Below are 23,260 nucleotides of genomic sequence, written 5' to 3' on the forward strand. Positions count from 1 at the left end.
GTCAAACTTATGCTGGTAGCTTCGAGAACACTATCCAGCCATCTCGTCCTCTGTCGTCCCTTTCTCCTTCTGCCCTCCATCTTTCCCAACATCAGGGTCTTTTCCAGGGAGTCTTCTCTTCTCCTGAGGTGGCCCAAGTCTTGGAGCCTCAGCTTCAGGATCTGTCCTTCCAGTGAGCACTCAGGGCTGATTTCCTTCAGAATGGAGAGGTTCCTGGTGCCTTTTTAAAGTGGTGCCAAATGCAGATCCCCACTGGATGGAAGACTGATGGGAGTGTGGAACCAAAGCAAGATGTGTGTGTGTGTGTGTGTGTGAGAGAGAGAGAGAGAGAGAGAGAGAGAGAGAGAGAGAGAGAATGTTAGAATTAGCAAAATTGTAGATACAGATAGGTAGCCGTGTTGGTCTGCCATAGTCAAAATAAAAAAATCCTTCCAGTAGCACCTTTAAGACCAACTAAGTTAGTTCTTGGTATGAGCTTTCGTGTGCAAGCACACTTCTTCAGATACACATGTGTATCTGAAGAAGTGTGCTTGCACACGAAAGCTCATACCAAGAACTAACTTAGTTGGTCTTAAAGGTGCTACTGGAAGGATTTTTTTATTTTCAAAATTGTAGAGTTAGAAGAACACCCCCCCCCCCCGGTCATCTAGTCAACACCCTGCAAGGCAGGAAACTTAGCTACAGCTTGGCAGAGCATGAGACTTGTAATCTCAGGCTCATGGGTTCAAGCCCACCTTGGGCAAAGGATTCCTACACTGCAGGAGGGATGGACTAGATGATTGCGAACCCTTCCCGTTGGCTGTGACCGCTGCCTCCTTCCTGCTTGCAAGTCCAGGCCTTACTAAGGCGACTGCCCTGATTCTTGAACAGGGAGCAGCAGCCTTTGATGTGCATCTCTGGAGACAAAGGGCTTGGAGGAAGGAGAAGTCATGCTTAGTAACCTGGAAATTTGGCCCCCGGACAATGCAGCCGAAGGAGTGGGGAGCTGCTGGGGATGGGGGGGGGGTTTCCTGCTCCCCCCTCCTCCCACCTGCCTGGAGAACACTGTGCAGACCCCGGCTCGGCAGCTGGCCGGCAACCAAGCTGGGGCGCATGAAAGGCAGCCGCCAGGCTCCCCGTCGGCTCGTAAAGCCTTCCCCGGGATCAGGTCTCGCCTGCAGCCATGTGCGCGGGCTCCAGGGAGCCCCCGGGGCCTGGCCCTCCGGGACGGGGCTTCTGGCACCTGGCTCCAGGCGGGGAAAGGGGCTGCGCGGGCCGGCGCGCCAGATGAAGGGGGCCAGCTGCGCGAGAAGGCCCGCCGCACCTGACCTGGGCTGCTGGCGGGCGGCGGGGCAGCGCGCAAAGAGGCAGCGCGCATTCCGGGCGCCTCCAGGGTCCCAGCTGAGCAGAGCCAACCCCGGAGCGAGCGATGGGGAGGAAGAGGAGGGGAGGCTGCCAGCAGGACCCCTGCATGCGCCACGCCAGTCTGGGGCGGGAGGGCGACCTCTGAGCAGAGGAGAGCTGCGGGGGCACCCGCCCCTGCCCCTCACCAAATGCCTGGGGTAACTTAGTCGGTCGAGCATGAGACTCTTCTTTTTTAAATTTTTTTTTTTTATTAAGAATTTCAACATAACAATTTATCAAAAACATATCATCCTCATTCCCCCCTTATTTTCCTCTCCCCAAACCAGAACCCCCCCAACTTCCCTCAACTCTTCTTTTTTAAATTTTTTTTATTAAGAATTTCAACATAACAATTTATCAAAAACATATCATCCTCATTCCCCCCCCCCTTATTTTCCTCTCCCCAAACCAGAACCCCCCCAACTTCCCTCAACTCCTCTCTCTGTTGTTTCAGCACATGTTAATCTCAGCATATTATAAAATTGTAAAGATCCTTAATTTATCTATCTTCATGTTACCAATAATAAATTTGTGAATGTTTATTCAAAACCTGCCAAGGAGTCCAGCTCAATTTGTTGTTTCTTTAAGTACTTTGTAAACGGTTCCCATTCTTCTTTAAAGTCACAGTTGTTCTTGTCACGCAGTTTGTGTGTCAGTTTCGCCAATTCCGCACAGTCCATCAGTTTCTCTTGCCACAGTTCTTTGGTCAGTGTTTCCTCATTCTTCCATCCTTGTGCTATTAAGACTCTTGCCGCCGTTGTCGCGTACATGAATATGTTTTTCAGTTTCCTTGGCAGGTCTTTTCCTACAATCCCTAACAAAAATGCTTCAGGCTTTTTTTACAAATGTTAATTGGAACATTTTCTTCAACTCATTGTATATTGAGCATGAGACTCAGGGTCGCAGGTTTGAGCCCTGTGTTGGGCAAAATATTCCTGCCTTATGGGGGGTTGGACTAGATGACCCTTGAGGTCCCTTCCAGATCTACAGCCCTGTGATTGTCAACGCAGGCATCTTGCAGGCCTGAAGCATGTGTCTCACAAGGTTAGTTGTCCCTGGGGGTACAGCTGGGCTTCTTGACATTAAAAGATGGCAACAGAACAGCCTTCCTTGACCGGGCGCCCTGCAGAGGTTTCAGACTACAGCTCCCACATCCTGACTGGGGCTCGTGGGAGTTGTAGTCCAAAACACCAGGAGGGCGCCAGGTTGGAGATGCTCCAGTAAATCCACAACAAACTCCCTCCTGAAACCTTTCTGCTCTAAGCAGTTGTGTAGTTGGCTCCCCCTCTTTGCGCCCAGGTAGGCCACGGATGCCCCCCAGGGGTCGGGAAGGGGGGGCTTTTAATCTCCTGAGCAGGCAGGTGTAGCCTGGATGTCTGCGAAGGGCGGCAGCCCCTCCCTCCTGGCATTCTCCCCCCCCTCCCTGGGCCTGGCAGAACAAGGGGCTCTTTGCTCCGGGCTCAATGCGCTTTTGTTCCCAGATGAAAGGGTCTCCAGGAGGGGTGGCTCAGGAGATTGCAGAGGGCGATTGGGCTCTGGGGCCTCCCCAGAGTGTGGGGCTCAGAGGGGCTCTGGAGGCAGCGCCGCAGCCGCCATCCTCATAATGACAGGCCAGCTTGCCAGCCAGCCTTGGAGTCTCTTCCAGTGCTCTGGCCCAGAAGGGAGTGGACCGGCAGCAGCGGCTGCTTGCGTGACCCTCCCGCCTGGACCCAAAGGCAGAGGAAGGGGCTTCTCTGGATCTCAACTCAAGGGCAGCAAAAGCAGGAGGGACTATTCACACAATCCATCTGCACACAGGTTGCCTGTGGGAAGCAGAGACTCCAAAGCTCATATTTCAATGTTGCAAGTTGCATTAGGAAGGTTTTGGGAATTGGTTCCTGCAAAACTACCAGGGGGATCCCTCTAACATGGGGGTAGGGAATGCCCCACCTGGATTGGGGTGAGGGGTGCCTCAGATTAGAGCAGGCTGAAGGCAAAGAGTAAGGTTACAATAACTTCCGTCACAACAACGTAGTGTGTGCACACTCAGAGGATGACCTCCAAACCATCCTAAATATCTTCCCAGAAGCTTACAAAAAGCTTGGCCTATCAATCAACATCCAAAAAACCAAAGTGCTGCACCAACAAGTACAAATTAACCCCTCTGCAGCGCCACAAATCCAACTTAATGGTGTAATGTTGGAAAATGTCGGTCACTTCTCCTACCTGGGCAGTTATCTTTCCACAAGGGCCAACATTGATGCCGAAATCCAGCATCGCCTCAGCTCTGCAAGTGCAGCTTTCTCCTAACTGAAGTGCAGAGTGTTTGAGGTCCGGGACATTCGCAGGGAAACCAAAATGCTTGTTTACAAAGCTATTCTACTACCAACCTTACTATATGCTTGTGAAACATGGACCACTTACAAACGCCATCTCCAGCTCCTCGAAAGATTCCATCAACGGTGTCTCCGAAAAATTTTACACATCACTTGGGAAGACAGGTGAACTAATATCTGTGTACTGGAAGAAGCAAAGATCACCAGTGTTGAAGCAATGATTCTTCAACATCAACTTCGTTGGACTGGTCATGTTGTGCGGATGCCTGATGATCGTCTTCCAAAGCAACTACTCTATTCCGAACTTAAAAATGGAAAGCGTAATGCTGGTGGTCAACAAAAGAGGTTTAAGGACTGTCTCAAGGCAAATCTAAAAAAATGTAGTATAAACATCGACAAATGGGAAACACTGGCCGGTGAGCGCTCCAGTTGGAGAACAGCCTTTACCAAAGGTGTTGTGGGTTTTGAAGACACTCGAACTCAGGATGCAAGGGAGAAACGTGCTAAGAGGAAGGCACGCTTGGCAAATCCACACCATGATCAACTCCCACCCGGAAACCTATGTCTCCACTGTGGAAGGACGTGTGGATCCAGAATTGGCCTCCACAGTCACTTATGGACTCCCTGTTAAGACCATGTTCATGGAAGACAATCTTACTTGGCTACGAAGGATTGCCAAAGAAGAAGAAAGAGGGGTGCCTGCCTGGCTCAGCACAGGCAGATGTGAACCCAGTTTCTTGAGGGGGAGCAAAACCATGTTAGCCTTTGCTAGAGCAATGATGAAGAGTCTTTGTGAGACCTTGAAGGCTAACACATATGTGGACTACGGCCCACTCCCTGCTTCCGTCATTATGCCAGAGAGGACTTGGAAGTTTTCAAAGTGCCCAAGACTTTACGCTGTCCTTGTGGGAATTCAGGCTCTCAGGAAACAAGCGCAGTCCCTTTGCACAGCTTCCTGTGAACTGAGCGCTGTTGCTGCGCTTGGATCTGCTGGTGTCGCCAGGTGAGAGCGCTGGTCCTCAGGTGGAGTTTTCACAGCATGAAATTAAACCCAACCACCTGTGAGCCGCTGCCACTGAGAGGCAGAAGGAGGCTGTGCCTCCCAGTCCCCCCCCCCACTTTTAATTCCAGTGATTATGGAAGACATGAGGGGGGCCATTTCTAGAGGGCGGGTGGCACAGCCCACACAGGACAATGGGCACACTCAGCACTCTTGCCAGCGACGCTGCCTCCCTTCTCTCTTGAGTCCTGCTGCCTGGAATGTGCCCCCCCTGCACATCTTTCTGGGTGCCTGGCTGTGTCTTCTTGGGGGGTTCTGCTGCCCCCTGGGAGCTCCGTGCGGCACTGCAGATCGTGGCTGGGCTCTACATTTCTGCTAAATACAGCACAGGCAGTGCCAGATTTATGTATAAGCTAAACAAGCTATAGCTTAGGGTCCCACTCTCTTGGGCCCCCCAAAAAATGAAAGGGGAAAAACCTGGATGTACATTTCCAAAATATAAAACAAATAAAATAAAAGCTACATACAGCAACAGTGTTTTGTGTTGTGTAGGCTCTTATGATGTAAGTAATGGGCCCTACCTGCTAGCCTGCAGAACACAAAAAACAGCAACAATTTGTTGTTGACAAAGGACAGCTGGCCATATAAAGGGGCCCATCATCTTCAGTAGCTGAGGGCTTCATCAAACCTCAATCCGGCCCTGAGCACAGAGAATCTCTTTTGCTACCCCATGAATTGTATTTTCCAGGAAAAGGGTATGTTTTTCTTCATGTGCATGATGTAAGTCCCTGGGAGTTGGTTGGATTGACACTGTGTTGGTGGTGGTTGTTGTTTAGTCGTTTAGTCGTGTCTGATTCTTTGTGACCCCATGGACCAGAGCACCCCAGGCACTCCTGCCATGTTGGTAGCACAGGACATTATTATTATTATTATTATTATTATTATTATTATTATTATTAGTTTTTAATTGAAGATTTTGTTGATTTACAAAAGTGTGTGTAATGTCTCTCTCTCGTATCCCCCCCCCCATGTAACATTTTTACAAATCATTTCTACAAATTTATTGCTAATTGGAAACTTTACAAATCAGTTTCATTTGTTGAGCATAGGACTATTTTGAGTGGCACCAAGTCATGGGTCTGAGGTTATGAGATTCAGCCGGATCTTATTTTGCTCCCTCCTAACATATAGGAGGATTATTATTACTACTATTAGAAATAATAGAGAAATGGTTACGGGTGTGACCATAATGCCACGGGGTGTGTATGCTGAACAGTGGGGAGAAGAAACAGAACCATCAGTTAAGATGGATAAGAAAAACAACTTGCCTTTGGTATGAAAACGAAGGCAGGCAAGACTGGGACACCTTGTCTAAACTGTCAGCCTTCTGCTCTTTATTTCAAAAGAAAACGTGATGTCGATTTGTTTCAAAGCAGCATCTGCAATGCCTTGGAAATTAAAAGGGGAGGGGGAATAATAGCTTTGGGATTCTGAGCAGTTGGAGAAGTTGCTGCTTTGCCAACAGAGGCACTGAGAAGCCCATGTCCACACATCGCATTGTACCCTCCAGATGTTGCTGGACCAGCACTCCCACCCCCCCACCATTGGCCATGCCTGCTGAGGCTGATGGGAGTCCAACAATATAAGGGGGGGGGGCAACACAGGTTACCCACCCCTGCCAGAAACCTTTGCTTAGTGTGCATAAATTAATCTCACTCCTTTTGCTCTCCCTGGTTCATGCAACCAACCACCACCTCTGGCTTAGCGTGACCAGCATGTTTCTTTCCAAACAAACCAGAATCCGTTGCGTTGCAGACTGTGGTTTGCTGGAGCAAAACAAAGGACAGTTCCCAATCCAAGCGTAAGGCCATCCCAGGGGCTGTGGTTTGTTTCCTCCTAGTGTGAGTGAGGAGGAAAGATACAGCCCAGAAAGGTGCATTGATGCGAAACCATCAAGTGGGGCTGCCCATGACATGCAAACAAGGCAATGAGTTATCTGAACCCACGTTGGACCCTAAGGGTTTGGGGGACAGCTTTTGCAGATGGGTGCTTAGTCGTTTTCAGTCCGAGTGGTATGTTAGAACAGCAGAGCCTCCAACAAGTTGGAAAAAGAAAACACAGTGAAAATGTAATTCACAGCTTTGCGCAAGCGATAGAGACGACCTGTAGTTCAGGAATGCTTGGTCCCCATGTCCTGTCTGGTGTCAGGGCAAGGAAAGTGGCCTCCCTGGGATAGAACGAGGCAGCAGCAGCAGCTGGTCCAGCTGCCCAGGGGAGACCTTCATTTCCCTGCTCTTGCGCATGAGTTGGCTCAGCAGGGGCAGCTCTTGATGCCATTTGCCATGAACTGCAAACGTTGCACCATCTGTGCCCGTGACACTTGCGCAAGCACATTTCCACACAGCCATTGCAACCATCATGGGGGTGGGTCCAGATATAGCATCTCCCCAGGTCCCAAGCACTGTGTCTCAGGTCCACCCGATCTGATGCAGCTGTGCAGGGTTCGAGGCGCTGGATTCCAAGTTCCCTCTGGGTTGTTGAGATTGCGCGGCCATCCTTGGCTCGCAAAGCCGTGGGCCTCTGAGACCCCTCTAGTCAGGGCAGCTGGTGTTGCAAGGGTCTCCGGAGTGGAAGAGGTTGTAGACGTTGACCAAGGGGAACATGAGGAGGGCCCCCACCATGGAGCCCAGCTGCACCATCGCCCCGCACCAGACCAGGGCGCTGTGCCCCTCATCCCGCAAGACCACCCCGATCATCAGCTTGACGTAGGAGAGAAGGCCGACGAAGAGCACCCAGCACAGGATCTGCAAAGGAAGCCAAGCGTCAGCAGGGGGTGGCCAAGGGCCTCTGGGTGCCCTATCGATGAGCAGTGGGTGAAGGCACAGGGTCTCAAGGCCACAAAATGCAGGTTCATTGAAGCACCCTGACATTCGGCCACTTTCAGGTGTCAGATCTTGTGCATGATTGATCCGTAGGGGCTCTGCAGTCCGCACTGGGGAGAAGAGCATACTAGTCTCTGTTCGGAGGCCATGATATCAAGCGCTGCCTTTTCTCACATGAAGCTGCCCGCCTCCAAAGCAGCTGCCAGGGGTCTTTCCCTGAGTGCCCCTCACCCAATGAGGTCATGTGCCTGGTAGTGCCTGGAGGGAGGGCCTTTTTGGTTGTGACACCCTGGACTCTCAGGCGAGGACCTCTTCGCCCTCCTGGCCTCTTAAAGCCTCACCTGGATCACCACTGATCCTGCTGCTTCCTTTCTTAACAAGGGCTCCCTCACCGAGACCCCAGAGATCCACTGCTGTCAGTTCATGCAGGCAATACTGAGTTAAATGGGAGCCCATTAGATATGTCTGCCAACCTAAGCCTTCTGCCGGTTCAGCTGGCTAAAATATTTTCCTTAATACAGTGGTACCTTGGTACTCAAACAACTTGGAACCCAAACACTGCAAACCCGGAAATAAGTGCTCTGGTTCATGAACTGTTTTTCAGAAGCCGAACATGCTCCATTTTGAGTTTTATGCTTCTGATTTGAGTGTTACTCTTCCATTTTGAGTATTACGCTGAGGTCTGTCTGTTTTAGCTCGTTATTTTGTGTTTTTGTGGCTCTGTTTTTTTTGTTCTTGTGACTGTGTGGAACCCAGTTCAGCTACTGATTGACTGATCGTGTGACTGCAGTACATTGTTTATTGCTTTCATTTTATGGATCAATGGTCTCGTTAGATAGTAAAATTCATGTTCAATTGCTGTTTTAGGGGTTGTTTTTAACAGCCTGGAACGAATTAATCCATTTTGCATTACTTTCTATGGGAAAGTGCGCCTTGGGTTTGGAACGCTTTGGTTTTGGAATGGACTTATGGAACGGATTAATTTTGAGAACCAAGGTACCACTGTATGTTGGTTTTATATTTCTTATTGCTGTCCTGAAAGTAATAAAAAAGAAGGATAAAAAGGTAAAGGGACCTCTGACCATTAGGTCCAGTCGTGGCCGACTCTGGGGTTGCGGCGCTCATCTCGCTTTATTGGCCAAGGGAGCCGGCGTACAGCTTCCGGGTCATGTGGCCAACATGACTAAGCCGCTTCTGGTGAACCAGAACAGCGCACGGAAACACCATTTACCTTCCTGCCAGAGAGGTACCTATTTATCTACTTGCACTTTGACGTGCTTTTGAACTGCTAGGTGGGCAGGAGCAGGGACTGAGCAATGGGAGCTCACCCTGTCACAGGGATTCGAACCGCCGACCTTCTGATCGGCAAGTCCTAGGCTCTGTGGTTTAGACCACACTGCCACCCGCGTCCCCTTACATCTGTTTAGATGTCCCATAATAAATGAGAGGTGGGGGTTTCTCTCCCCCTGCCCACTTTCCTGGCCCCTCCTGTACTTGCTTGCTTGCTTGCTGATGCTGGACTGGTGGGGCAGGCCTGACTTCCGGGGTGTGTGTGTGTGTGTGTGTGTGTGTATTCCACGGTGAGGCAGCTTGGCATCCGATTTGGGAGATGGTGGTGGAAGGCATTGCCTCCAGGTGCCTGAGGAAGCTGAAGTGGGAGGAAGGGTGCAAGGGCCTTATCCTGCCCCCCCACTCATACTTACAATGAGGACGACTCCATGGGATCCATGCAGCAGGAGAGGGCAAGGGCTGAGCACCGCCATGGCCATGATGTAGCAAGCAAACAGGGATCCGGCCAGGGACAAGACTCCCATGAGCATCAAGGATCTGGGGGGGGGGGAGAAGTCGGGGAGGGGGAGAGAAATGGCTCAGGATCCCAGCTCAGGACCCTCCCAACCCCCCTGGTCTGGTGGAGGCCGCCAGGCTTAACCCCAGGGCATCCTGCCCTCTCCAGGTTCAGCGGCACCTCTGCTGGGCAGCTGCATTTCCTCCAACCCCCCTCTGATCAAAACAGAGGGGGTCGTTTTTTGGTCTCATGCTCTTGCATGAGTCAGCCGGCTCCCACGAGAACATGGGACCAAAAAATAGGACACCCTGAGGTCCATTCGGGAACTGGGATGGCTTCTGTATGTCCAGGCTGTCCTGCTCAAAGTGGGAGGGTTGAGGGATTTGGTGCTGGAGCCAACCTGGGCACGCTGCCTTAATGCCAGCCACCCTTGATGGGCCAGCTTCGTTATTGGTTACATTTCTTGTTGGAAAACGTCTTCCGTCCCCACAGACCCCAAGGGGGCATGCAAAGGGCATGAAGAGAAGACGGAAGGGCGAGAGAGGTGACCTGAGAGCCACCTTCAAACTTCTATAGGGCTGCCACTCAGCAGATGGGGCCAGCTTGTTTTCTGCTGCTCCAGAGGAGAGGACCCGAACCAACATAGTCAAATTGCAAGGGAGGAGATTCTGACTAAATGTCAGGAAGAACTTTCTGACCATAAGAAACCCAATATGTTTCCGAGCACAATTCAAAGTGTTGGTGCTGACCTTGAAAGCCCTAAACGGCCTCAGCCCAGTAGACCTGAAGGAGTGTCTCCACCCCCATCGTTCTGCCCGGACACTGGGGTCAAGCGCCGAGGGCCTTCTGGTGGTTCCCTCATTGCGAGAAGCCAAGTTACAGGGAACCAGGGAGAGGGCCTTCTCGGTGGTGGCATCCTCCCTGTGGAATGCCCTCCCAGCAGATGTCAAAGAGAAAAATAACTACCAGACTTTTAGAGAACATCTGAAGGCAGCCCTGTTTAGGGAAGCTTTTAATGTTTGAGGCATTACTGTATTTTAATATTGTGTTGGAAGCCGCCCAGAGTGGTTGGGGAAACTCAGCCAGATGGGCGGGGTATAAATAATAAATTATTATTATTATTATTATTATTATTATTATTATTATTATACAGTGGAATGGACTCCCTCAGAAGGTGGCAGAGTTCTCCTTTGTTGGAGAAGTTGGGTGGCTTCTGGATTAGGGATTCTTTAGCTGCAATTCCTGTACTGAAGGGGGTTGGACTACAGGTAGAGGACTCCTAGGGTCCCTTCCAATTCTAGGAAATCCCAGAGGTCTGCCCCACGCCCCTCCATTGACAACGCAAGCCCTGACTCAGCCAGACCGTCTGCTCTGTGTGTGCCTTCTGCCCCCTTCCCAGCAGCCCACTCACCTGCTGGGCAGGTACATCCCCAGGAGGCAGGCGAGGGGGTTGGCCAAGGCAGCCAGCGTGGCAGAGAGGTGGTACGTGGTGTTTCCATAGGGCAGGCAGGAGTAGGACTGCACCGCAGGGAGGACACCGTTGGTCAGGGCGTTCACCCAGCCCAGCAGCCCAAAGATGTAGGCTACCTGGGGCCAGGAGTAGGTTCCGGATCCGAAGAGGCTGCCCGCGGGGTCGCTGAGCCTGGGCCGCTCCTCCACTGTGGCCCGCCCGCTGCCCGCCACCTCCATCTGGACTCGCACCCGGTACTTTTCCTTGGCCTGCTCCCGCCTGGCGGCTGGCAGGTGGTTGAGGAGGAGGAAGGAAGCCAGGCAAGAGGCCGTCATGGCACAGAGGAAGAGGAAGAAGGCGGTGGCGGAGAAGCGGGCCGGCTGGTACTCTGCCCGAAGGCCCGTGCCGTTGCCCTGCTGGCTCCCGTTGACGCAGCGGAGCGTGCCCACCCCTTGGCCCAGCGCCACCACCCCTGGCAGGAGGCCGCTCAGCCCCTCGCCCACGAAGTAGGTGCTGAGGTAGGGCGCCCGCAGCCTCTGCATGTAGGGCAGGAAGGTGACGGAGGAGGTGCAGTCCACCAGGGCCAGGAGGAAGAAGAGGCTGAGCAGGGCCACGCTCCGGGGGGAGCCGCCCACCACGCTGGTCTCCCCCCAGAAGAAGGCCAGCAGCAGGCAGGCCAGGGAGCCGAGGGAGAGGATGGCGTAGATGACGCCCACTTCGCTGAGCCGCCCCGGGAGGAATCGGTGCGCCAGGGTGACGGCCAGGGGCCCCACGTTGGCCAGCTGGGTGATGACGGTCAGGCAGGACGGCAGGAACCAGCCCTCTGGGGCGCTGGGCACGATGAGGGGCAGCTCCACCCACATGCCGTTGATGGCCACCCAAGAGCCGGTGCCCAGCAGGCAGACCAGGGCGTGCACCACCAAGCTCATCGCTGTGGCGGGAGGGTCAAGGGGGGCGGGTTGGCGGCTGCCGGCCACTTCTGGAAGAGCAAAAGGAGGCAGCGGATTAAGAAGAGCATAAGGACAGATGGTACTTAACACCAGTGAAATTAGCAAAAATGTATCATACTCATGATAATAAATGCTGGAAATGCAAGGAAAAAGAAGGAACCTTTTACCACATGTGGTGGACGTGCCTCAAGGTAAAAGACTTCTGGGAAAGGATTTATAATGAACTGAAAAAAGTGTTGAAAAACACATTTATTAAGAAACCAGAAGCCTTTTTCTTGGTATAGTGGGGGGTGAAATCCCCAAAAAGGGTGTTACTTTTTTTCTGTATGCCACAACAGCTGCGAGAATATTATTAGCGAAGAATTGGAAGAAACAAGATTTACCAACTATCGAAGAATGGCAGATGAAGATGATGGACTATATGGAACTTGCTGAACTGACCGGGAGACTCCGAGACCGGAGAGGAGAGATGGTGGAAGAAGATTGGAAGAAGTTTAAAGAATATCTGAAAAAATATGTTAATATTTAAATCTTAGAATAGCTTTGGAAGTGGATATAGGCTGTAGGGTTAGAAGCAGAAGATAGTGTATTTTAAAACAGTATTATTTGTAAGTGATAAAATGTGAAGATTTTTATGGTAAAATTAAGTGTGATAAAAAAATGGTTAAAAATTATGATAAATGTAAACTGCTAAAGATGAGGTAAAATGACAATCAGATGGGGGGACTTGGGGAAGCTCACCTAACAATGTTTAGAAAAAATAAGGATAAGACAATAATTTGATTGTATTGTGTGTGTTTTTCTCTTTGTGTTGTTTAGTTATGTTATAAAATGAATAAAAAAAAAATTGGGGGGGGGGGGAGCATAAGGAGAGGCTGATGGATCAGGCCAGGGGCCCACCTGGTTCTCACGGGGGCCAACAGATGCCCCAAAGGGAAACCTGCAAACAGGACCCCAGCACCAGAGCCCTTTTCCCTCCTGTAGTTTCCAGGAAGCATTGCTCCCTCGCAGAGCCATCCTGACTAGGAGCCATCAACAACCCTCTCCTCCTCCTCCATGAATTTGTCTCATCCTCTTTTAAAGCCATTCAAACTGGTGGCCATCACTCCCTCCTGTGGCAGGGAGTTCCACAGGTTAACCGCATGGTTAACGTGGTTAATGCCCTGAGATTCCCTGGGGTCTGAGTGAATGCCTGGCCTTTTCTGGTAGGCAAGCCATCAGGTGGCTCCCTCTGCCCATCCGCCTCCGTTTTTGAGAGGTGGGTTTGGGCTGCAGGCTTAACAGTTGCAGATGTTGGGGGTGGGTGCTGCTTCCGGGAGCCTTTCGGGCAAAGGGCGTCAAATATTTGTGGTCCTTGCAGACTGCTGCTAGTCCGGGTTGGGATTCAAGTCCATCTCAGCCGAATCCGGTTGCATGGTTAAAGTTCCTCTGGCAACAGGAAAATCTCCCCTCGCTTGTGCCAAGGCCAGCTCAACTCCCTGCTAATAAATCAGACCACCAGCCACATTGAACAAATCCAGATAAATGGGTCTGGAAATGGCCTTGGGGAGCATCAGAGAAGCCCAGCTGCAGCAGCTGAATCAGGCCAAAGGGGCCCCATCTGGCCCAGGACCCTCTCCCCTCCCAGCAGAGAATGAGACGCCCCCCATGTCACTGTGGGTCGGGACCCACTAGCATGTGGAGGCCAAACTCAAGCTGGGTCACAACAGGAGCACGACCACCATGCAGATTAGGATTAAGCAGCAGCTCCCCAATGAATGTTTGGGTTAAAAGTGGGTCTGAACAGGGTGCCGATCCCTGCTCCAAGGGAAGCCCCCAGGCAGGAGCTGAGGGCAACAGCAGGCCTCTCCTGGGTCCACCCCACAAGACGGTTCTCCCCTGAGTTTTCCCTCCCTCCAGCATCACACAGCTGACTCGTGGTGGGCTTGTGATCACTGACGGTCTTGATATCCTTTTTGCTGCTGTATGCACCTCTTCTGTTGGTCTGACTCGTCCGCCTGCTTTTTTCTCAGGCTCTCCTTTTGGGTGACACAAAGCCGGAGTGTCAAGACGTGCCGGAGGAGCCTTGCCTTGAGGCAGCCTGAGCTGCAGGTGAATCTCCCTGTGATGTTATGCCCAGAAGATATTATGCAGAGAGTGTCTGTGGGTCAGGCTTGCTCCTGCTGCTACCCTGGCAGAATCCATCAGTCTGTCTCCTCCGGCAGAAAGAAGTCTTTCAGGATCTGGGGAGCAAATCCCCCAAGGTGTTGCTGGGGGGCAGGGAGAGGCGAATCTGCCAACTTCAGTTTCTCTCGGTTTCTCGCTTTTCCACCCTCAAGTTCCTTTCTTCACATTTCCACATCAGTTTTCAATTTCTTTAAAAGGTCCTCATCATAGCTGTCAATTTTCAGATTTGAAAATAAGGGATCAGCAGCCTCAAAAATAAGGGATCAGCAGCCTCACCTGTCCCGGGGACAGTCTACGGGATATCTAACAATCCGGGATAGCAGAATGTCCCACAAAAAAAGGGAAGGTTGACAGCTATGGTCCTCATGAAAATTCACCAGCTTTCTAGTAGAAATTTCTCCTAATGGGCATATTAGTATGCAACATTGCCCGAATTACACAATTTCCCCTAAAATTATGCTGCTTTCACTAGCATGTATGTACTTAGTGACACTTCTCCCCAATATATTCATTTTTGCTCATATTATGTGGCTGGTGAACTGCACTGCAAAATTCACAGAAATGCAGATTTTGGATGCTAGGTGTGTTTTGATTCCCTTAATGTTTGAAAAGCGTGAATTAGGGAGATGCATGTTTAAATGTGCACTGAAGCGAGTTTCGGAGACTCTTTATGTCCAGGGACAATCTCCATACCTCCCATCTCTCCTGCTCTTGGCCAGGACTCTCCCTGTTCTGGGTCGGCCACAGGCTAAAGGGCAAAGGGGCATTGTGCTTGTGGAGCCTGGCAGAATTAGGCTTTAACCTCCTCTCCATCGAGCTCTCAGGCAGCCGTCTCTTCCTCCTCCTTTTGCAGACACAGTCTTTGGACTTGGCCAAGAAGGGGCAAAGTCCTGCCACTTTTCCCACACCGGGGCCTCATTTTAAACTGCCCCTGCCCCTCCCAAAGAGCAGAATTGTTGCACTCTGCAAAAGGGGGGCTGCTGCAATCTGGAGCTATGGGGGAACTTTGGGGGAGGAGGAAACATAGGTAGGATTTGCGGGTGGGATGAAAATCAAATAGGGGGCCTTGGGGAAGCTCACCTAACAATGTTTAGAAAAAATAAGGATAAGACAAGAATTTGTTTGTATTGTTTGTTTTTCTGTTTGTGTTGTTTAGTTGTATTATAAAATGAAGTAGTTCTGACCCCCCCCCCCCCACAAAACACCACCTGCTGATGCTCCAGGAGCTGCCTCCTAGTTTCTTGGATATTAAGAACTGCCACTGCTGCTCTCACCTTTTCTATTTCTTCTTTCTTACCTTGTTGTTTAGTCGTGTCCAACTCTTTGTGACCCCATGGACCACACCAGGCACTCCTGTCTTCCACTGCCTACTTACCTCTCTTTAAAAGGTAGAAGATGCCATTTGCCCCCCCCCACCCCCTGGCCCAGTCCAGGGCATTACTGTCTGCATAGATTAGACCCCTTAGCAGCCTTGGTCTGTTTCCCTAATGGAAGGCAAGCCCCATTGCCTTCAGGGATGGATGGGGAGTTAAATTGCACCACTGAAGCGTTTTGTTTTGAATTTTCAATTTCAGTTTTTCTCAATAGCTTCCTCACAACTGTGACAGAAAAATGAACAGAGAAATGAGATTCCTGCATCGCAGGGGGTGGGACTAGATGGCCTTTGGTGTCCCTTCCAACTCTAAGATTCTATGAAAACAGATGTAGACACAAAAACACACACACACACACAGCAAAGTGCTGGTGGGGAATGGCAGAGATTATTTCCCCCTGGCAGTGAGTGACAGCTGAGGGCCCCAACCCCATCTGGTGGTCGGGGGAGCCCACGATTCCTCCAGGCAGGGAAATTGCCATCAGGTTAAGACCCAGCACCCCTCCGCCTGGGAATTAAGGTGTGGCTAAAGAGCAACAGGGACGCGGGTGGCGCTGTGGGTTAAACCACAGAGCCTAGGACTTGCCGATCAGAAGGTCGGCGGTTCAAATCCCCATGACGGGGTGAGCTCCCGCTGCTCGGTCCCTGCTCCTGCCCACCTAGCAGTTCAAAGCACGTCAGAGTGCAAGTAGATAAATAGGTACCACTCCAGCGGGAAGGTAAATGGCATTTCCGTGTGCTGCTCTGGTTCACCAGAAGTGGCTTAGTCCTGCTGGCCACACGACCCGGAAGCTGTACGCCGGCTCCCTCGGCCAGTAAAGCGAGATGAGCGCCCGCAACTGGACCTAATGGTCAGGGGTCCCTTTACCTTAAAGAGCAACTCTGACTTATGCTGCTAATAACCCCCCCCCCCACCTTGTGTCTCTGTCCCCCCACCAGGTAGATGAAAATGGGGACACCTTTGTGGACTTGGAACTCCTTTGCTCTGAAACCAGAGGATCACCCTGAATTCCATGGAACCATTGAGGGGGGGTTGGGCTAGATGACTCTGCGGGGGGAGGGGGGGGCTTCCAACTCTGCAATTCTGTGGTTCAGGGAAGGCACCATCCTGGCTCCATCTGTTGCGCTTGCCTTCTGAAGCCGGGAGTCTAAGTAAACTATCCATAACCTTTTCCCCAGCTCCTGACTCAAGAATGCTGAATCAATCATTACAGGGAATGGCTAAAGAAGGGAACATTACGAAACTGCATTTTGTAGAAATTTAACTTCTGGGGGCCTGGAGGAGGAAAAGGTGGAAAGACTCTCTGGCAGGTGAGGAACGGTTTAAAACAACCCTCCCAAAAAGAAGGGGCAGAGAGGCTGCCAGATTGCCCCGCATTTACCCAGTCTCTCCCTCCCCTCACTGCTATCACCTGCAGTGCCCGTCCAGACCCCCCCCCAGCACCCCCCAGGCTGACCTCCTACCTGCTCAAGGGAGGCTCATCCTCCTCCTCCTCCTCCTGGCCCCTGGGGCTCCCTGCTCCACTGAGCCGCGCGGAACTGAGCAGAAGGAGCACATGATGGGCTTCCTCCTTCCCACCACAGATCTGTCACATCTGTCAGCTTGCAGATGTCACACCCTGCCTTCCCAGGGGGCGTGGTGGGCAGGGAAAGGTTGCAGCCTTTGGGGCTCCTTGGCTTGGAGTAGAGGCAGGAGGTTAGAACGCGTGCATGGCCCGGAGGCAGCGGATGGGGAGAAGTTCCCTTCCCTCTCTCCTAACATCCCAGGAAGATGAATGCGGGAATATTCAAGGCAGCGCATGATTCGACTATGGAACTCCCTGCCACAGGCTTCAAAAGGGGGTTAGAGAAATTCATGGAGGATGAGACTGTACGTGGCTACTGGCCACAATGGGTAGTAGTCCGTTGGAGGCAGAGATGGTTCAGAATACCGCTTGTTGTAAACCACAGGAGGGGAGAGTTGCTCTTGCGTTTGAATCCTCCTTGCAGGTTTCCCACAGGCAACTGCTCATTCAGCCATTGTGAGAACAGGGTGCTGGACTAGATGGGCCATTGGCCTGATCCAGCAGGGCTCTGATGATGGTCTTAGGCATGCCTTCTTCTTTCCTTTGTAGCCGAGTAAGATGGTCTTCCATAAACACAGTTTTAACAATGAGTCCGTGACTGTGGAGGCCAATTCTGGATCCACACGTCCTTCCACAGTGGGGACATTGGTTTCCGGATGGGAGTTGATCATGGTGTGGATTTGCAGCAGAAGACACAACAGCACCAGGGCAGTGGCCACGCTCCAGCCCTGCCTTAGCAGTAAACACCTCCCTGGTGGGTCACCCTTGCAGGGAGGGCATTTATGGCCCAGAGGCACTCCACAGAGCTCGCAAGAGGACGCCTGCTTTCACGGGCCCTGGGTTGCCCTCTGGTCCCGAGTTGGTCCGTGACGCAGCTCCCCACCCCTCTTCCTGCGGCCCCAGACAGAGGGGGGTCTGTTTGGCACAAAGGCTTTCCAGAGCTCCACAGCCTCCGGAAAATCAGGGTGGAGTGAAAAGGATGGAGTCTCTGGCAGAGCAGAGAGCATCACTGGGTCCTGCTAACCAGTTCGGTGCTGGACGTTCCTTTTTTTATAAAAAATTAGTTGGTATTAAAACTTTTTCTAGTACATTAGAATCATCAGTAAGAGCTGTTTGACAGTGGAATTTGCTGCCAAGGAGTGTGGTGGAGTCTCCTTCTTTGGAGGTCTTTAAGCAGAGGCTTGACAACCATATGTCAGGAGTGCTCTGATGGTGTTTCCTGCTTGGCAGGGGGTTGGACTCGATGGCCCTGGTGGTCTCTTCCAACTCTATGATTCTATGATTCTATCATCATCACCACCACCATCATCTAAACACAGTAGAAAGAATGCAAAGTCCTCTTTCACAGGTAGATCCTGTCCCACACAGTGAAAGGTGATCCCTTCTGGCTCTCACCTGGGAGCTTCCCTTTCTTTTCCCACCCTGGGAGATCTTCCTTTTCCTCTGTTGCAGGAATTTATGTATATGGTCGGGGGTGGGGGTGGGGGTGGGCGTTGCGCCTCCAGCAGATATCATGCACATGCAGCCCACTACCAAAATCAGCACAGTCACTTTTGTGACTTTTGTGATTTGTCCCCACAAAACACTTCATCAGTTTCTTCGTATCTATTCAAAGGGCCTTTGCTGCACAATACCAAATGTAAGAATTCACTGATAAATGTTATCTATGTACTGGCTCACTGGGAAAACTTCAGAAATTCCTATAGACATGTGAGCTCAGCTACTCAGCAGCCCCTCTGCCTGAGTGATAATCCCTGGCATCCTGATACCTGAGTGCCAGACAGGTAGCCATTCCAGGAATGACAAACCCAGATGATTAACTTGGCTGGGAAAGAAGGAAATGTAAATATCTCTTTTGTTCCACTTGATGGGTGTTTGGGGGAGGGCAAGGGGAACCATGGGGCAGGGTCCAGGATGCTCAGATTACTGCTCCCAGACCTTCCCTGATGTAACCGTGATGTATGAGTGATGTAGTTTGGGGGGGGCGTAACATGGGGATTAGCAGCTAATAAACGTTTGGGGGGTCTTTTGTTCGGGGCTTCCATCTCGTTCCACCTGGTGGCAGGTGGGAGTCCTGTCGCGACAGGCTTCAATAAAGACCAAGCCTACTGGCTGCTGTTTTGCTCTGGTATTCCTGGCTGGGGTCCTTGTTTTTTGTCCAAGGGAGCCCTCAGATTTCTCTGTTAACACCTTCATCAGGTGCTGAACATTCCCCTGGCAGGAAGAAGTTGGGAAAATGCTGCCCCGGAGTGTTTGCCCTGTGCTCTTAAAGTTTAGGGACTGCAAATCTGTGGCAGATGATCAAGGCCATTGGCTTCAAGGGATGGTACCACTAACTGTGGTGGTTTGCAGCCAGAGTCCGCAACAGAGGAAGGACAAAAGGGCTGTCCTGGCAGACTGGGGAAGGTCAGCTGGTCTCAATTGCAGCAGCCAGATCACTGGCTGGGATGCTTTCAGAACTCCCCCCCCCTCCAAAACAGCTCCACTGGCTACCAGTTTCTTTCTGGGCCCAGTTCAAGGAGCTCGTGCTTAAAGCCCTAAATGACTCGGGCCCCAAATACCTAAAGAGCTGCCTCCTTCAGACACTTTTGGGTATTAAAAATCAGCAGAAGGGGCTGTCTTGACAATTCCAGCTCCCACAGAAGTCCAGGGTGGTGGCAGCCTAAGAGGGCCTTCTCTGTGGCAGCCCCCAAGTTGTGCAAGTCCCTCCCCAGAGAGATGCGTCAATATATGTTGTTGTTGTTTAGTCATTTAGTCGTGTCCGCCTCTTCCTGACCCCCTGGACCAGAGCACGCCAGGCCCTCCTGTCTTCCACTGCCTCCCGCAGTTGGGTCAAACTCATGCTGGTAGCTTTGAGAACACTGCCCCACCATCTCGTCCTCTGTCGTCCCCTTCTCCTTGTGCCCTCCATCTTTCCCAACATCAGGGTCTTTTCCAGGGAGTCTTCTCTTCTCCTGAGGTGGCCAAAGTATTGGAGCCTCAGCTTCAGGATCTGTCCTTCCAGTGAGCACTCAGGGCTGATATATATATATATATATATATATATCAATATATAGCTTTTGGCAAATGCTGAAGATCCACCTATCTACCCTGAGATGTGTATTCTCCATTTTATGTGGGACATGATGAATTGAAGACAAACCAGCAGGTAAAGTCTGTCACTGATTCATTTTATTCATTTAAAATGTACTATTCATTTAGGCAATTTATACTTTCTTTGCAAAAGTTTTTACCCCATCAGCATTAAGGAAAAAATATATTCCAGTAGTGTGCAGCGTAAGAAAAACAGTAAAATTACATCCGTAAAAGAAATGCATCACATACAAAATAGACATATAAGCTTCAGGTTTCCAAGATCTCTAAGTGCTTTATAACATCCTAAAAATATCGCAAATAAAATACAAAAAAAATAAGAGTAAAATATATATCTTGTCTTTGGTCCCCAGCCCCGCTCAAAGCAGCTTACAATGAACGAAACAATCAATTACAACAAGTTAGCCATCTGTATGATCCTTGAAAGAACAATCGAGGTTCCATGCTGCCCAGGGCTTGGCAAGTGAAGGTTTAACGGACGCCTAAGAGAGACTGGCGGCTGCGTGTGCCTGGGGCCCGTCTGCAGTGGCTTCCAGCCAGCCAGAGGGGGAACCCCAAGAAGGACCCCAGAAAAGGATCTGGCAGGGAGTGGGGGGGGGGGCTTCCTGCATTTAAGGGCTTCCGGTTGAAATAAATAAATAAATAAACCAGCACATTCAGTTGTGGCCAGAAGCTGGGGCAGATCTTCCAAGGACTGGCAAACCGTCACCAGGTTGAGAAGCCCCGTTTAACGAACTGGCTGCTGGCGTTTTCTGAGCCAGGTGAACTTCCCAAACCGCCACGCTGGGCAGCCCCACGGAGGACCCGCCACAGCCGCTGTCAGGCTGGCTAGGGCTTACTCAGCGTTAATTAGCCGACCAATACAGTTCAAGGCAGCGATCCTAAACCCTCTTTCCTGGGAGTAAGCCCCACCAAATGCAATGGGACTTACTTCCAAGAAGACATGTACAAGATTGCACTGCAAGTGCCATTTTACTTAAAACCAGTTGTATCCTGCTTTTCTTCAGAGGCTGCAGCCGGTGCAAAACAGAGAGACTTCACTGACACAGCTGTGAGAGATCACAAAACATTGGTCTTGAAAGGTTTGCACCGGCTGCTCATTCGCTACAGAGCCCAATTCAAGGTGCCGACCCTGGTTTATACTGCTCAAAACGGCTTTGCACCCAGCTGTCGGAAGGAGTCCAGCCATATTCTTGTCCCTCTCATGGGATAACTACCAAGGAGGCCCTTTTACCCTTCCCATCACTTCCAGCTCTTCGCGAAGCTGGGAAAGCGCTAACTAGGCTTTGGGAAGGAGCTGGCAGGACGCTCAGACCCTGTTGGAGCCCTCGCGCCGCCTTCCCAGAGCCCAGCGCCTCACTTACCCGGCTTTGGGGAGGCGGCACAAAGGCTGCAGGGAGGGGGGAACGGGACAAAATTGCCTCAGTGGTCTGCCCTGTTCTAGCCTCTCCAGTGTCACAGGGAAGTATGAAGAAAGACCAGTTGCTCTAGCCGAGACTTACATAGAACAGGCCTGAGGGGAGGCTCCATAATTCTGAGGGTGGGCCACTTTCGGCAAAGTCTAGTTCCCCACCCTGGGACCTTACTGACTTATTCTGCTCTCTCCCCTGCTTTCCCCAAGAGTCCCAGCCCTTTCTTAGCTGTCCCTCTTGCTTCATCACAGTTATGCCCCTTTTCTTCCAAGGAGCTCCAGGTAGTGTGGATTCTTCTCCCCATTTTATCCTCACAACACCCCTGGAAGGTAGGCTAGGCTGAGAGGCAGGGACTGACTCCAAGGCCGCTCAGTAAGAGCTTCAGGGTTGAGTGGGGACTAACTCCCAGGTCCAACACTCTTGCCACTACAAACACCCCCCCCCCCGGTTTAGTGTAAAACCTCAACAGCAATTGTGCAGATTTTGCACAGAATGCAAGGTACATAAAACGTGTCCAGGTTACCTAATTTATTTCTATTAGGGGGTGGGTGGGTGTTTTGTTTTTAAAAGCCAATGGAACTGTAGTCAACCCATCTTAAAAAATAAAAGTATTCCTGACTCTCCCCCCCAGTCGCCAGCCACAGGGGGGCGCCCCTCCCTCTCCCCACTTCCACAATGCAGCCCCCCATGGCAGCCAGTTGTCTCCTCTGAAGACACCATTCCTGAGAGGTTAAAGGGGCCTGGTCACCAACAGGGAGGAGGCAAGTGGGGTCTGCAGAGTCAGTATGTGTGGGGAGGGGGGGGTGAAGTGCTTTGGTCCCAAGGGGGGCGGGAGAGCTTGGTTCTTAAGGCATGGTGGTTAAGGCCTCTGTGTCGGCAGCAGCAGCACCCCTCCCTCCTAAGCATGTGGCCACGCAGCCCCTCCAAACAGGAAGCTGCTACCTGTTGCCCCAAGATGGCTCTAGCAGAGGAGAGAGAGGCTGTGACCAAGCAAGGTGGGCTGGGGGTCTGTGTGCTTCGCCCCTCAGTTTCTCTCCTCTGCCTGGGGGGCAAGAGCATGAGATGGTTCAACAGGCAGTGCTGGAGGGGAGCCGGGAAGAGCAGCCAGGACTGCCCCCCTCCAAGTGCTGACAGCCCTGGAGAGGGGCGGCAGAGGGTGGCTCCTCAGAAGCACGGCCTCCTGCCGCTCCTCCTTGCCGGCACCGGCCGTCACGGCCTGCAGTTGTCCACACAGTCCTCCCCACTCGAGAAGAGCCTGTAGATGCTGGCGAGGGGGAACATGACGAGCGCCCCCAGCAGAGAGCCCGCCTGGATAATGGCGCCACACCAGACCAGGGCGGCGTGGCCGGCCTCGTGCAGCAAGCTGCCAATCACCACCTTCAGGTAGGAGAAGAGGCCCATGAAGAGGATCCAGGAGATCACCTGCCAAGAGAAGAAACCCTCGGCTGAAACAGCCACACCTGGACTGCTGGGGAGGCGAAGGCGGAGGACGCAGGGGGACTAAAAGGCGGTTGTGACTTGGGAATTGGAGCTCACCCTCGTTTGGGTGAACGGGGAGAGACTTGCCCTGGGGGCAACGCTGCTGCCACTGCAGCCTGACCTGGAAAAGGGCCTGCGGAAGAACGTGCAGGATCTGCTCCTGGCCAGAGGAAGGGCTCAGCAACCACGGCAGCAGCAGCAGCTCCTCCTCCTTGGGGGAAGGCCCAGCATCGTCACCGCCTCCCCCTGTGCCCAGAGATCAACAGCTCAGCCATACTCACCACCAGAGCTACTCCTGCAGGGCTGCCCACCAGGGGAGGGCAGGGGCTGAGGGCCGCCAGCACCATCAGATAGGCTCCAAACACACACCCCACAGCAGAGATGATGCCCAGGCCCAGGGACGACCT

The 23,260-nt window shown here is 51.9% G+C and overlaps 1 protein-coding gene across 1 annotated transcript in view; it reads right to left on the reverse strand.

The window, feature by feature from the left end:
- Positions 1–6,065: 6,065 nt before the first annotated feature.
- SLC52A2 (solute carrier family 52 member 2) overlaps positions 6,066–23,260 on the reverse strand; it is a 28,778-nt gene continuing 11,583 nt past the window's right edge. The window contains exons 7-12 of the mRNA XM_081014520.1: positions 23,135–23,258; positions 22,588–22,796; positions 21,327–21,352; positions 10,778–11,795; positions 9,284–9,407; positions 6,066–7,502 (exon numbers count right to left, since the gene is read on the reverse strand). Of these exons, the coding sequence (XP_080870646.1) occupies positions 7,290–7,502; positions 9,284–9,407; positions 10,778–11,795; positions 21,327–21,352; positions 22,588–22,796; positions 23,135–23,258 (1,714 nt within the window). The 3' untranslated portion in view covers positions 6,066–7,289. The remainder of the gene's footprint in view (positions 7,503–9,283; positions 9,408–10,777; positions 11,796–21,326; positions 21,353–22,587; positions 22,797–23,134; positions 23,259–23,260) is intronic.

Source organism: Podarcis pityusensis (genome assembly GCF_964106645.2).
Source record: "Podarcis pityusensis genome assembly, chromosome: 7".
In the NCBI taxonomy this organism is placed as follows: domain Eukaryota; kingdom Metazoa; phylum Chordata; class Lepidosauria; order Squamata; family Lacertidae; genus Podarcis; species Podarcis pityusensis.